At 48.8% G+C, this 14383-nt stretch overlaps 1 gene segment (V, D, J or C); it reads right to left on the bottom strand.

The window, feature by feature from the left end:
• Window positions 1-9443: 9443 nt before the first annotated feature.
• LOC118992986 (immunoglobulin lambda variable 8-61-like) lies at window positions 9444-9956 on the bottom strand. The segment is given in 2 exon segments: window positions 9444-9763; window positions 9866-9956. Coding segments are annotated over 2 exon segments (366 nt in total).
• Window positions 9957-14383: the final 4427 nt, after the last annotated feature.

Below are 14383 nucleotides of genomic sequence, written 5' to 3'. Positions count from 1 at the left end.
CTTCAAACCAGATGAGGGCATTTCAGGATAGTGTCTCAGGGTCTGGTGGGAGGGTGGCCTCCTGAAGCCATGAGTCGACCCCCTGGGAACCCTGCTCTGGGAAGGACTCAGTGTGGGTGACAGGGATGTGCATGACGAGGCCTGGAGGTGGATAAGAGGGACTGGATGCCCTTCCCTGGACAGACGCAGAATCCTGTGTTTGTGCTGCTCTAGCTTTTCCATTGGCCTTTATTTCCTTGCCTCCAAATTTGGGGGTGCTACAAGTATCCTAGCTCACGATGCTACCTACAGAATCTTGCATTTGCCCTGAGTCTTGCATTTGCCCTTGCAAATGCCCTGAATCTTGCATTTGCCCTTCATCAGCCCTGAGTCCCCTGCCCACCCTGTCCAGCGGTTGCTCACACCGTCCCCTCCCGAATGGATCCTCAGACATAGCTCTGTGATTATCTGGGGACAAGTAGTCCCTTCAGTGGTAAGTACACCCCAAGAACCTCCCTGAGTCCCAACCCACATGGCCCAGAACCTCAGCACCATTTCTCAGTAGCAAGAAGCCAGCTCATCTCCCCATAAAAAAGTGACAGTTCAAGTAAATGTCTGAGTGGAAATGAAGGGCACGATGGTCCAGTGAGTCCCTGTGCTGTCCTGTGAGGTTAGCATCCCCATGACAACCTCAAACCATGGTGGCAGCTGTTGTTAATGTGTCCATCACAGGGATGGGGTCAAGGTACCAACCCAGCACCCTGTCTTGTGTGGTCCTTCCTTTGTTCAGTCCTTCGGTCTCCCCGGAGGCACCGGTCTCCTTTGTTATGCTGTCGTCCCTACCTAGACTGTCGGTCTTCACAGTGCACCTCCCCTTTCACCGTTTTAGAAATCGGACTTCTGATAAAGCTGACATCACATTCTATCTCTTCCTTCCTTAAAAACCTCTAACAGCCTCCTGGTGTCCGCCACATTTTTATTTATGTGCCCTCTTTTCACACCCCATGACGTGTTTCATTCGTACCACATGTTGACTCTGGCTCCCCTGTATGGTCTCCTGAGAAGGGGACCCTGCCTGTCTGGTCAGTGCTGTACCCTGAGCTGCAGACCCGAGCCTGACACGACCGAGCCTGACACATAGTATGTGTTCAGGAAAACATTAAGGACAGACAGACCTCTGTATCTATTGTTTTCCCTAATGTGACCCAGCTGGACTCTGTCCCTGTTCGGACAGGCCCATCCCAGACTCTGTCTCCAGGGCCTTTGATGCAGGCTGAAAAGCGTGCCCTTTGACAACCAACCTTGGGAGGATGAGGCTGCGTTCTTGAGCTAGCCATCCTGACTTGAGTGCTAGGGCCTAGTTAGGGCTCAATCTAGCACATGTGCCAACAAAAGCTGCCCTCTCTGTGGGCGTCAGGTACTACAGGCAGCGTCACAGTGTTGACTGGTCCAAGAAGTTCCTGTCTCACTTCCCTGCAGGCTGAAACTCTGTGGGAGCCTGTCTAGGGCCTCACTGTGACAACCAGCTTTGGGTGGAGCCCAGACATGCTCTGCAGGGCTGTGTTGCCAGACACCATAGCCTGAAAAGCAGGCCAAGTCCCCCACAGACTGCTATCTGCTTCTATAGTCCAGAGGTTTTGGGGCACCGCCTGGTCCTTGTTTGTTCCAGGACACAGTCCCAAGTCCCCCCTTGGTGAATTTTCCCCTTCAGCAGGTGATGACAGGAGTAGCCATAGCCTCAGACAGTGTGGTCTCTTGAGAGTTGGGAGAGAGACACAGGGTGAATGAGCCAGCCTGATGCCCAGTCTTTGGCCACCTGTGTAGTGAGAGAAGCTGGTGAGGAGGAGGGGGGTCCAGGCCATGGTGGAACCACAAAGCTCAGGGTGAACAACCTCCATGCTGTCTCATTCCCCTGCCCCCCTAAATCCTGGGGGTGGGGAGGGGACTCAATGCAACTCTGTCCCGCTAAACCCAGTTGTGTTTGTCCATGCTGGACACAGAGCTCAGCCCTTCCTGTTGAGGTCGGGCTATTTAGAAATGGGGAGACCATGTGCTCAGTGAGTTCCCTGGGACCCTGGTGGGGTATGGCTGCTTGTGAGCACAACACGGACACAGGGAGATGGGTGTCTTGGTTCCCTATATGTGCTCACCTGTGAGCCCCTTTTCAGTCTGGTCATAATGTGGAGTTCTCTCTTTCCACTTGAATCCTTGCTTGATTGGCTCTAGGGCCGACTGGTGAACGTTTCTGAGTATGAATTAGCATGCTTGTGTGATTTTCTGGACTGAATGGGAAATGAGGGGGGACTCAGGAAGTATAAAAAGAAGATAATGAGGGGAAATAAACAAAGAGAGAATCAGCAGGGTTAGGAGACTTCAGAGCCAAGGGATTACAGAGTCAAGAAAGGGAAAGAGAATTTTTTTACTTGGAGTAGTTATTTTACTGTTCCAAGGAGTAAAAGTCTGGAATAATGTCAACAGCACTCTGAGGAGGGGAAGAGGAGGAAGGTGCAAGGTGGGCAAGGGGGTGGGGTGGTGAATTCTGAAGGGAAGCTTCGGTCAGAGATGGAGAAGGTCCTGCCCCTTAGAGAAGAGTGGAGGGGCAGCCAGCAGGGGAATCGGGCAAGAGTAGAGGGAAGTTCAGGTGCAGAAGGATCTTTGACTTCTCTGGTCTGCTTTCACTTTTGTCCTTAAAGGAAGAGGAGCCTCTCCCAGCTCTGCATCTGTCCTCCCAGGGAAGCTCCCTGTTGCAGCTCAGGGGTGTTTTCTCCAATCCAGACTCACCAGTTCTTCTGTCAGAGGCTCAACATAGGCTCTTGTCTGCCTGTGATTCTCCTTTTTATTTTATGCTATTCTCATACTTTTGCTATTAAGTATATATGTACATGCAGAATTCGCACTTTGGGTGGCTGGGAGCTCTTAGAAATATGGAAATTCCACCCTCACTCCACACCCATGAATCAGACTCCACCTTTGACGAGATCCATAGACAGTTCCTGCTCACCTTAGACTTAAGAGGCCCTGGTCCTGGGCAAGCTGGAAGACATGGGCGCGAGTTTGAACTTGGATTGTCCTGCCAAGGTGCCTATTACACTTCCAGCTGACACATGCAGCTACTCTCCCTGTCTCCCACTTTGTGTACTGAAGTGTCGGGGTGGACGGACTGGAGGTTTCCCAGTGGAAATGGCAGACATCTTCCCTGACTTCATGAAGTGCACAGAATTGAACAGGGTGTTGTCTGAATAACAAGATGGATTACATAATAATGTGACTTCTTTATTTGACTACTAGACCTTTGCTTTACTATGATACTGCATCATAGAGATAGCACAATAATATTAAGCATCCATTCAATTATGTGTGCCCTTTTAATGAGTGAGAAGTTGTGGGGGTGACTTTGCCCTCAAGTCCAACCATCCACCATGGATGAAAGTAAACACTACCAGGACATGATCTTCTTGGGGAGGACAGGTAGCCAGTTTCTCAAAGGAAAAAGGCCTCAAGCTTCTTCCTCCAGGGGCTTTTATTGGGTTGTAATACGCAGGAATACAGGGCGGCAAGGATCAAACAGTAGATAACATTTCAAAGAAATCTGAGGGCTTAGTCTGAGTCAGAGTCTATCAGGAAGGGGTTTTGCAGAATCACTAGGGTTTCCTGCTCAAACCCTTAACATATGAATGAAAGCACTCTTAGCAAAGCAGGTTTCAGAGGATTTTTAGGAATTCTTTGTGATGCCAGATTTATCTTTGCATCTGCTCTAGCAAGGCAAGGAGGTGCACCCCTCCCCATCAGGTTTTCAGGCTTAAGTGGATTAGAACCAGGAAGCACTTCTCTCAGAGGACACAGGGACTCAGGCTATGTCACATAGCTGGGGGGCAAGGGTCTATTGCCTGCTCTTTGTTGCAGCCCCGTGAGTCCTTCCATGATGGCCTATTAAGTGATCGAGTCTGGCTTAGATTGCCCCTCACTGTGAGGAGACTTACCCATCATGGACTTCCGACCATGTTTAGGGGCGAAAGGGAGAAAACTGAGGCAGCGTTTGCTCCCAGAGACAAGCCTTTGTCTCCTGTGGCTTGCATTCTGGAGGTTGCTCACTCATCCTTAGCCATGGGGGTGGTTATAACTCCTGAAAACATGCAGAGGGTCCCTAAGAAGTGGTTGTTTGTATAAGTCTCATATGACATGAACAGTATATAAAATGCTGAAATGTCGGCACCATGTTTGATCACAACTTTGGATAAATTGAGAAAAAGTGAAAGCATGCATTCAAATTCAAATGCATATCTTATTTTTAGATAGCGGGAAAGGGAGGAAGAGAGGGGAACATCAATGTGTGGTTGTGTCTTGTGGGCCCCCTTCTCAGGACCTGGCCTTCAGCCCAAACATGTGCCCTGACTGGGAGTTGAACCAGTGACCCCTTGGTTTGCAGGCCGGCATCCATCTACTGAGCCACACAAGACAGAGTTGATATTCAAGACTTTTGCTTTTATATAACCTGTGTGTGTTGCATTATTTACAACCCAATGAAATACCCCTTACTGATATATAAAAGGAGCCAGCCCAGTAGATCATGGAAGGTGTTCCTTTCTGAGGGGAAGGTGTTTGACCACAGCCCTTTAGGTCTGATCTGGCTCTTCCTATTCCTTCTGGATTATGAAATAATCGGGTGCTGCTTTTCCAGTCTGAGTTCCTCCCAAATCATATGTGTCTCCTCCACTTTAGGCCTCAAGTTACATACAGGAGTTAATTTCTACCCCTCCTTCCCCTTTTCAATGGACGGCACACATTTAGCATCTTGAGAGCTGGTGTGTCTGATCCTGTGATCCCCTTACCACAAGTGCTGAGAAGATGTACATCCTGGTTCTCCCTCTGGGTCTCCCACTGTGCCAAGCACCACTGTACACCAGCCAGCAGTGGTACAGGGCCTTGTCCTCAGGCAGGGCCCCCGACAGGGTCAGGGCAGCTTTGCCCCTACGGATGGAGCCTCAGAACCGGGCAGGGGTCCAGGAGTGTTTACCGTTTGTATCATAAATCAGTGTCACTGGGACTTGGCCAGATTTCTGCTGGAACCAGTATGGCTGGTGACGGCTCCAGTGATGGAGGCACAGGTTAGAGAGACTGTCCCTCCTGGGGACACAGTCAGGGATGGCTCCTGACTCACCAAAGCCTGACACCTGGACCCTGAAATAAAAACAGACACATGCCAGGAATGAAGAAGAAGACAGAGGGATCCCTCCAAAGGCTGGTCTCAGAAGCATCCCAGGACCTAGGCAGAGGGTGAGGACGGGGAGAAAGAGGAGAGGAGTCCAGGCCATGGTGGACATTTTCCAAATCTCTTGGCCTGAGGCTGGTGCTACTCTCTGGGTGTCCCTTTATATCCTCCTCAGCTCCCTGGGTGAGGGGACTGTTCAGTGGGGAATCATGCAAATAGGAGCCCACAGCACCATCCAATTCTGGGTCCTGGGCCCAGTTAATAGTTCTACTCTCAGGAGGAGGCTGGGTTTGTTGTGAGCTCTGAGTCTGTCCCTTGAGAGGAAGCACCTGCTATCACTCTAACAGGCAACAAATGTGGGCAAGGGCCCATTGAATTAGAACCATTTGGGTTGGCTTCAGGCCTTGCATCTCTGAGAAGACCCACAGCGCCCCCTGGTGACGTCCTCCACAGATTACTCATGGTGGTGGGAGCTGTGCAGTAGGAATGGTAGCCCAGTTTTCATTTCAATAATCAATCAATCTATAAACACATAAAAACAAATAAAATAATCGATAAACTTTATGTACGCTTGATCTCTCCATTGGTTTATAAAATCTCATCTTTGGTATTTTTTATTTCTCCACTTCCATTTGGTGTCATTTTATCATGTCTCCTTCTATTTGACTTTCCTTTTTCATTTCTTTCAAGAATGTCTGTAGTTGCTGGTTACAGGGATTTTATGACTATTGCTGAAGAAATCTGTCACATAATTTCAATATCTGAGTCATTTCTGTGTTGGTTTCTGTAGACTTTTTTAGTGTCTTCAAGTTTTCATTTTCCTGGTTCTAGATGCAGGCCATTGGGACACCACCTTCGGGGCCCCTATGTCCCATTTCCTCTGTCCTCCATCAGGCCACCTGCTTGCTGAGCTGCAGCAGAGAAGGTCAGGGGGCAGATGTTCAGCTCCCATTGGCCCCACCAAAGTTGGAGCACTGACTCCCCTGCTTTGACACCTTCCTGGGGACAGTGGGGCACTGAATGTCACAGGCTGGTTCCCTTCAAGTTAGGGTGAATATCAAGCCCACAGCTGGGCCCCGTGGACTCAGGGAGGGAAGCACAGGGAGGAGGGGAGCTGCTGTGCTCAGTTCATTTGCTGCCCAGTTCCCCACTGGGTCTTTTGGGCATCACTGACACAAGGAGGGTTGGGGGTTCCTGCATGGCCCACTCGCCTTCTGCCCACTCCTTACTCAGAGCTCTGAATGCCACTGGGTGGTCAAGGCTTAGCTCCTCACTGGTTCCCACAGTTACAAGCAAGGGGCACAGGAGTGCACACTAGCTCTGGCCTATATCCCTTCATCCAGTCTCATTGCTGAGGGGTGAGATTGAAGTTCAGGTTCCCGCTGGGTGGCTGAAATCATTGGTGAGAGGACTGAAATGCTAACCAGCTTCAACTGGCCCTACCTGGCTGAGGCTTGTTGAGTTTCTAGTAGGAGGGAGTCAGCCTTCCACTGAATCACCCACACTGTCCCAGGTGGCAAAGGGACACTGCCAGCTTGTGCTGGGAGGGAACGGAGACCCACACTCTGGCCCTATGGCTGACATCCTTGGATGGGGGTGCAGGTCAGGGGTTCTACAGTGTGGGAGGGCAGTGTGCAGGTGCAGTCCCAAAGATGTTCTCTGGCTAGGCATCTGGTTCCCAGGTTCTTCAGCTAGAGAGAAAGGGTTTTTTTGGGAGCATCTATCTATCTATCTATCTATCTATCATCTGTCATTTTGTCTATATCTTAGTTTTTTGAAATCTGGAGATCTCTGCACCTATCTGCTCTGTCTACAGGGAGGTAATAAGGAACCAAGGACTCCAAACCACTTTGTTCCCCCAGTTCGACTAAGTAGAAAGTCTGCCTTCTTCTTCTCAAATTTGAAGTCTACTTCTGCTTTGATTGACTTGGTCCAGTGTATGTAAGATTTCCTGGGCCCAAGGGACCAGACAAGGAGACTGACAATATCATTCCATCAGGAGCTCATGAAGGGAGATCCCATTCAAGGAGGTCCCATTCAAGGAGGTCTCTGCATCTCGGGCAGAGGTGGGACCACGTGGATTTGCTCTGTGCCTTCCACTGCCACCCCCAGACTATGTGCTGTTTCTCTGGAACAGTGAGCCCACCCACTGAGATGGGAACCTGTCTTTAATCTGGGGGCGGGGCATCCTCAGGTGCCCTGGGCTCTGTCACCAGAGCTGGGGTAGAGACAGATACAGACCATGGAGACTCACAGAGTCTTTGTGTCTACTGGGTGGGGGGTGGGGGAGCAGCAGGAGTCAAAATGGCAGGTTTGTTTCCAGATGGAGTTGCTTTGGCTGCACAGCCAGGAGTTTATACTTAAAGAGACTCAGGGAACAATGGGGCTCTTCACAGGGACTCAATCCCGAAATCCTGGTGGAATGGAATCCTAATGGTTTATTTTGGACATTGGATTAATGAGAGGCTGTGCTTTTCTGGTTCTGCAGACAGTATTTATATATAAATAAGTGGCTGGTAAACATGATTAATATTTTTGTTTAGTTTACTGTAAGGTGGATAAAAATGAACATAGAGCCCTGGCTGGTATGGCTCATTGGATTGAGTACAGGCCTGTGAATCACACAATGGGGGTTCGATTCCCAGTCAGGCCACATGCCTGGGTTGCAGGCCAGTTCCCAGCAGGGGACCCATGATAGGCAACCATACATTGATATTTCTCTCCCTCTCTCCTTCCCTTCCCCTCTTAAGATAAATAAATAAAATCTTAAAAAAATGAACTTAGAACATGTGACCCTTGTTTGGGTGTGAAAGGCTGACTGCCTGCTCAGGAGCCTCACTCTGCACAAGGGGTCAGACTTGGACTTCACCCTCTCAGGAGAGAAGGGAGTGTATTTTTATTCCTGTGTGAATGATTTCAAACTTTTAATTTTGCAATAACACTGCACTGACAGGAAAAATGTATAATAGAAAACTTTTGTGTGACTATCACTCAAATATTGTGTAACATTATAATCTTGCAAACATTGGGTTATCTTCAAAAACAAAGAAGCTAATTTAGGTAAAATAATATTAACTAAATTTCTGGTTTTATTAGAAGTTCACAAAATTCCCATATATATTCTTCTTCTGTTCATAGAACCATTCCAAGAATGCCATATTCAATAAACATTACAGAAAACAATCACACTCAAATACATATATTTCTAACTTAATAGCTGTAATGCTTTTTAAAAAATTTATTTTGTGTTGCCTCAATATGAATTTTCTCTCAGATTTTTTGACAAAGGTGAGAGTGTTAATAAAAGGACGATTTCCCACTCTGCCTCTCCCCTCCCAGCCCAGTGCCAGGCGCCTTGGGGAACCTGGTGTTGGGACACCACGTGCAGCCCCTCACCTGTCCCTGCGCCAGGGGAGGCGACCTGGGGGCTGGGAGGGGATTTCTGGGAGGTACTTCTAAACAGGTGTCGTCTCAGAGCATCAATATTCACATAAGTTATAGAAATTTTCTCAAGTTGTGGTTGTAGTTTTCAATTTAAAAACAAGGAATAAAAGAAATCAAGTCACAGTTTTCAGTGATGACCTGAGATTTTAAATCTGTTTCTGAACGTTCCTGGATTTATGGAGGTTGATTTAGGAGAGACTCTGAGGTGGAATTGAACTTGAGTAAATTTCAAACAAAAGGGTTCAGGAATAATTTTATAATAATAGTAGGGGCAGATTTCAAACTTTAGTGTCCTAAAAAAGTGTGACTTGTTAAAACACAGATTTTGCTCACAAACACACAGTTCTGACCCAGCAGGCCTAGTCAGGGGACCAGTGCCACCTGCAAACTCCCAGTGACACTCTCATTTAAATGCTAATAAAACATTCCTGCAAACACAGGGTGAAATCAGTAAATGAGAGTATAACTTGTTAAAGCTCCTGGAACACAGGCAGGATTAGGAAGGGCAGTGGGGCCCCTGAGTCTCTCTGACGGTTAATGTGTTTGCACTCAGCCTTCACCCCGTCATGGTTGTAGGGAGAGAGGTGAGGTAGCCCATTCTGTCAGGGTCACCTTGGAGGGATGGGCACACCCTGGAGAAGCCTGGTGGAGCCTGGAGCAGGCACGTGGGGAGGGGCCAGTGGACCCGGAAATGGGCCCTGAGGCCCCTCCCCTTACTATTCTGAGGATTCCCAAACTCTCTCTTTCCTGGTCACTAAAGCTGAGCCACTCCGAGCACAGGAGGAGGTTTTTGTTGCACTTCCCCATGGAGTCACATCACTGTGTAAGGATAACTACCACCCATGTACAGAGAACAGTGGTAGTCGGCCTCGTCCTCAGGCTGGGTCCCTGTGATGGTGAGGGCGGCTTTGTTCCCAGAGATGGATCCAGTGAAGCGCTCAGGGACCCCAGAGGGGCGGTTGTTTGTGCTGTAGATGAGCCTGCGGGGAGCCTTGCCTGGGGTCTGCTGGTACCAGCTGGGATAGTTACCACTAGAGACTGACCCAGAGGTAAGGCCACAGGTGAGTGTGACTGTTCCTCCTGGAGACACAGACAGTGACGGCTCCTGGGTGACAGTCTGAGAATCCACACCTGAAACCAACAGGAAAGACATGGGTGTTGTTACGAGACACAAGATCACCCTGAGCCCTGCTTTGTTGTATCCCCCAAGAGTGCAGAGTCCCTTCCTATGACCTGAGCTGTAAGTGAGGAGCCCAAGCAGGAGCACTGTCCAGGCCATGGTGGGTCACTCACAGGACACAGCCTTCTCAAGCTTCTGAAGTGGAAGGAGGTGTACTTGGGGCTTTTTCTTGCCTCTCAGACCCATTAGGAGGAGAATGTGCTTCATGCAAATCAGCTTCCTCTGTCCTCCTGCCCCAGTGTCACCCTGATGTCCCCTGGGGGTTATATTATAAAGAGGTAGGTGCTGGTACCTCCCACACAGCAGTGACTGCACAGTGACTGATACACTGAGTGGGGCATTTGGCTGGATGTCCTCCACCCAAGCAGGTTTCTTAAGTCCCCGGGGACCTCAGTCCTAATTTTCCCTCTGGAAAACGGGAGGACTGAACAGTGACCTGTGTGCAGTCTCACCCTCCTGCCCCAGTGGCTTTGTTTTCCCCGAACCTAACCCCATCCTTCTGACCCTGTTCTGGCCTCTGTAGTAAAACCCCTCCCTGCCCTCCCTGTGGGTTCTTAGCAGGTCTCCTCCTTCCAGCACTGAGACCACTGGGGAGTGGCAGAGCTAGTGTCGGGGTGTGAAGGGTCAGGAGTCTCCCACTGACACAGCCCTGTAAGTTCTCTGGGTGCAGCAGTCAGGGGACCAGGGCTGAGGCTGTCCCCCAGGCGTGGGTGCCAGCTCCCCACAGCCCTGCAGTCCCAGTGCAGGGAGCACCCCCCACAGGGCTGCAGGCTCTGAAGGGAGAGGCCACAGCACCCCCATCAAATCAGGAGATTTGAGCCAACAAACAAGGGATGTAAGAATATAAGAAAAATATGCCTGATAGTTAGAAACAAAACAAGAGAGTCCCAGGATGCCTACACTAATGGTGTGAACACCAGGGGGCATTTCAACCACCTGGGTCCCCACTGTCCCCTGTGGAGCAGAGGGAATGGGCAGGAAGGAGGGAGACTTGCGGGGAGGAAGGTGGCAGGAGATAAAATTTCTCCAGCGTTTGGTGAAGGTAATTCCCTCAATTGTTCTCATCACAGTGTGGAATAAAACCTATGATTTCATATTTATTTCTAAATTGCCAGTAAACCGATTAACTAAATTTCACTTTTTTTCTCATCATGTTTTCATGATGCTCAACTTACATGAGACAAAAAATGATTCCTAATGAAATACTGTATGTATATGTTAACCAGATGTGTATTTGATGCAATAAGAGATAATTATATATGTTATATCTTGAAAGGAGAAGAATCTAAAATTTAAGGTAAAAATAAATCATTGGAAAGGTAATTGAAATATCTCAATATATAAATAACATTAGTTTCCAGAAGTTACTAGGAATTACTGTTCCTGAAATAAGGGGGACTGGACCAGCGAGATATGTAATCAGAATATATGACAACAAAAGGACCTCAGCCTTGACCATGAGTGTCCTCCTGAACACACTGGCCCCTCACCGCTGCCTGCAAGGTTCCTGACCTCTGCAGGGAGTCCTGAGCCTCCTTTGGAATTTGTTTGAGACACCAGTATTGAAAGGGGTTCTCTGCTGTGGGGAAATCTGGGCTGCATTTGGGAGGATGTGCTGAACCAAGGGTTCCTAGAATGCATATGGGAGAAGAACCCAGGGGCCCAGGAGCCCATCACAGGGCAGGAAGGTGGAGCGCAGCGCCCCCTGGTGGCTCTGGGGTGATGCTGCCTCACCCAGGTAAGAGCTTTCCTTTGGGTTGAGCTGTGCATCTGGAAGGGCTGAGCTGTGCATCTGAGAGAACCCTGCTGATGCACTTCATGGACCATGGGCTGCAGTATCAATGAGTCGGTGACATCATGTCTGGTTACACTATCTTGTCCTCTTATGGTGGGTCACAGCAACATCAGTGATAGCTCTGAATGGGGTATCTCCCATGCGGTTCAGGACTTCTTCATGTTTGCTCTCCCTCCAAAATCCGTGTTCCCATTCCTCAGAAACATTCCATATGCCCTAGCTTCAGCCCATGTCCACCCTCATTGTCAAGCAAGTCTTTCTTGATACAACATGGGTTCTACTAGTATGTTGGGGAATTTGTCCAGCTATGCTCATAAATGATGTCCTATAATTTTGAAAGCTCAGACTGTTCCTGTTTAGGGGGTATCTACTTTTTTTGATAATTAGTGAATTAGATTAGACTATATACCTCTATTTCACGTATTTGCAATACCTTCCTTTTTAGAGTTTAAAGTGAAAGTGGGGTTATTAATACAGCTAGCAGACAGAGAATGTCCAGTCCATAGGAAGAGCATCCTGGAAGACCTTCTTGAGTATTTCCCAGAAATGAGTCATTATGCTTCTGGCTCAGACTCAGTGTCAAAGATCATCCCCCTGACACATTCACATGCACACACACACAGACCTGGAGAACGTGCATGAAGGCAGGATTAGCACTGTCTAATCCAGGACACTGGGACTGGGGACAGAAGGTGGTAGGAAGACTGAAATAACCCACTTCTTGTGTCCAGATGACAAAAGTGAAGGGCAGTGTGACTGTCCCCCAGGGACATCCTTCACTCCCCCACAAAGAAACTCCTTGTCCAATGAGTGAGGAGGGTGAGGAGCAGAAGGATCTGGGTCATGATATGGGGAAGTCCCAGCCGTCTGCCTGTTCAGGCCCAGTTGCTGGAACTCTCTCATCACCAGTTGTCTCTTGTCCTGTGCCCAGCAAGACTTCACACAAATTTCTTCCTGAGGTGTGGCAATCTCATACGTGGACATCAAGCTGGAGAAAGAATTCTAGGAACTGGGAAGGATGCAACATGAGGCAGGTGTGAGAGCCAGAGCCCAGAGCTCACAGGGCCCCTGAGAGTGCTACAGATGCAGTGCCCATCACAGGTCGATTCCACAGGACTTTCCTATCTGTGGTCCTCACCTGAGAATGCTGTCCATCCCACTGTCTGTGAGAGGGATTCTCTTCTTAATTCTTGCTGTGTAGGGATGAACAGAGTTTGAGTGAGTCATTCAAGCAAAACTCAGATAAAATACTGTAGAGCCTTGAATGTTCAAAACTTGAGAAAAGTAAAAACTACAGCACATGGAAAGATGTCATTGGTCACTAGAGGAATGCAATTTAAATCTCAGTAAGAGCCCTGACTAGTGTTGCTCAGCTGGTTGGGTGCCGTTCTGCAAAGCAAGAATATGGCTGCTGTGATTCCTGATCAAGGCATGTGCCTTGGTTGCAGGTTTGACTCCTGGGTGGGACAGGCACAAGGGCGGTCGGTCAGTGCTGCTCTCTAAAGCTGCCATGAGGTATCACTCACCCAGACTAGAAGGGCTGTATTAAAAGGAGACAGGTTAACAGTTATTGGGGAGATGTGAAGAAATCAGGCCCTGACACCTTGCTGGTAGAAAAGTCAACCATCCAGCTGTAGTGACCAACCTCGTACAGCCTTTCACAATCTTAGCAGAACATGGTCACATGTCTCGGTAACTCCACTTCTAAGTGTCTGCACAAGAGAAACAAAAGCACACATCCGCTCAAAACAAAATAAATCATACACAGATGTTCCCAGCAGCACTGTGCATAGTATCCAAAGACAAAAACAACTCCATACCCATCAGCAGGTGATGGGCAACAAACACCAGCGTGCTCAGACATTGCGGTATTATTTGAGCAAAAACAAGGATACTGACCCATGCCCTGGCACAGATGAGACCTCAAGGACATTGTTCAACAGAATTAAAGGACACAAGATAGACAGCAAGGACCACCTATTTTCTTCTTCCGTCTATATGAGTGTCTGGGAGAGGGAACGTATAAATGCAGAAAGTGGTTCGGGAGTGGCTTGGTACCGACAGAGGTGTGATGAGGGGTGACTACTGATGCGTGGGGACTTTCTCTGAGGGATAATGAAAATGTTCTAAAATTAGAATATGGGTTGACTTCTGGCCAAGATGGAGGTGTAGGTGGAAATACTGCATCTCCTTGCACAACCAAATTTAAGGACAACAAAGATTTAGAAACAAAAACACAACCAGACAGGAAAGTGAACTGTACCGAAATCCAACAACAACAAACCATTCATCCAGACCGGTAAGAGGGGCAGAGTCCGTGGCTGGTGGAGAGGGGTCCCAGCAGGAGGAGGAGGTGATTGGCAACCCCAGCGGGCATGGGACAAAAATCCAGTAAGGCTCTCAAGGTGGCAGCCTGACCACGGACACACATTTGTGCGCAGAGAACCCAGGCAGGTTTAAAAATGGTCAGTGAGACAGATGACATGACCCAGAGCCCCAGCAATGGGAAATAAAGCCTAAAAGCACCGATTGGAAAAACTCCCAGGGTTTGATGTGCCGGGAGAGACTCCTAGCCTCACAGGAGAGTTCACAGGGGAGACCCACAGGGTCCTAGAACAAACACAAGCCCACAAACCCAGGAACCAGTACCAGAAGGGCCCAATTTGTTTGTGGGAAGTGGCAGAAGGGACTGAAATCCAAGAGAGGAAAAACACCATAATTCCTTCTCTGACCCTGCCCCTAGTCACATCCCAGCGACTGGGCTGACCCACCCTGG

The sequence above is a fragment of the Sturnira hondurensis genome, unplaced genomic scaffold, assembly GCF_014824575.4.
Source record: "Sturnira hondurensis isolate 20B ecotype Veracruz unplaced genomic scaffold, ASM1482457v3 Scaffold0008623, whole genome shotgun sequence".
In the NCBI taxonomy this organism is placed as follows: Eukaryota; Metazoa; Chordata; class Mammalia; order Chiroptera; family Phyllostomidae; genus Sturnira; species Sturnira hondurensis.
Note: the sequence above shows the minus strand (reverse complement) of the source record. Positions and strands in the feature narration are given on the sequence as shown.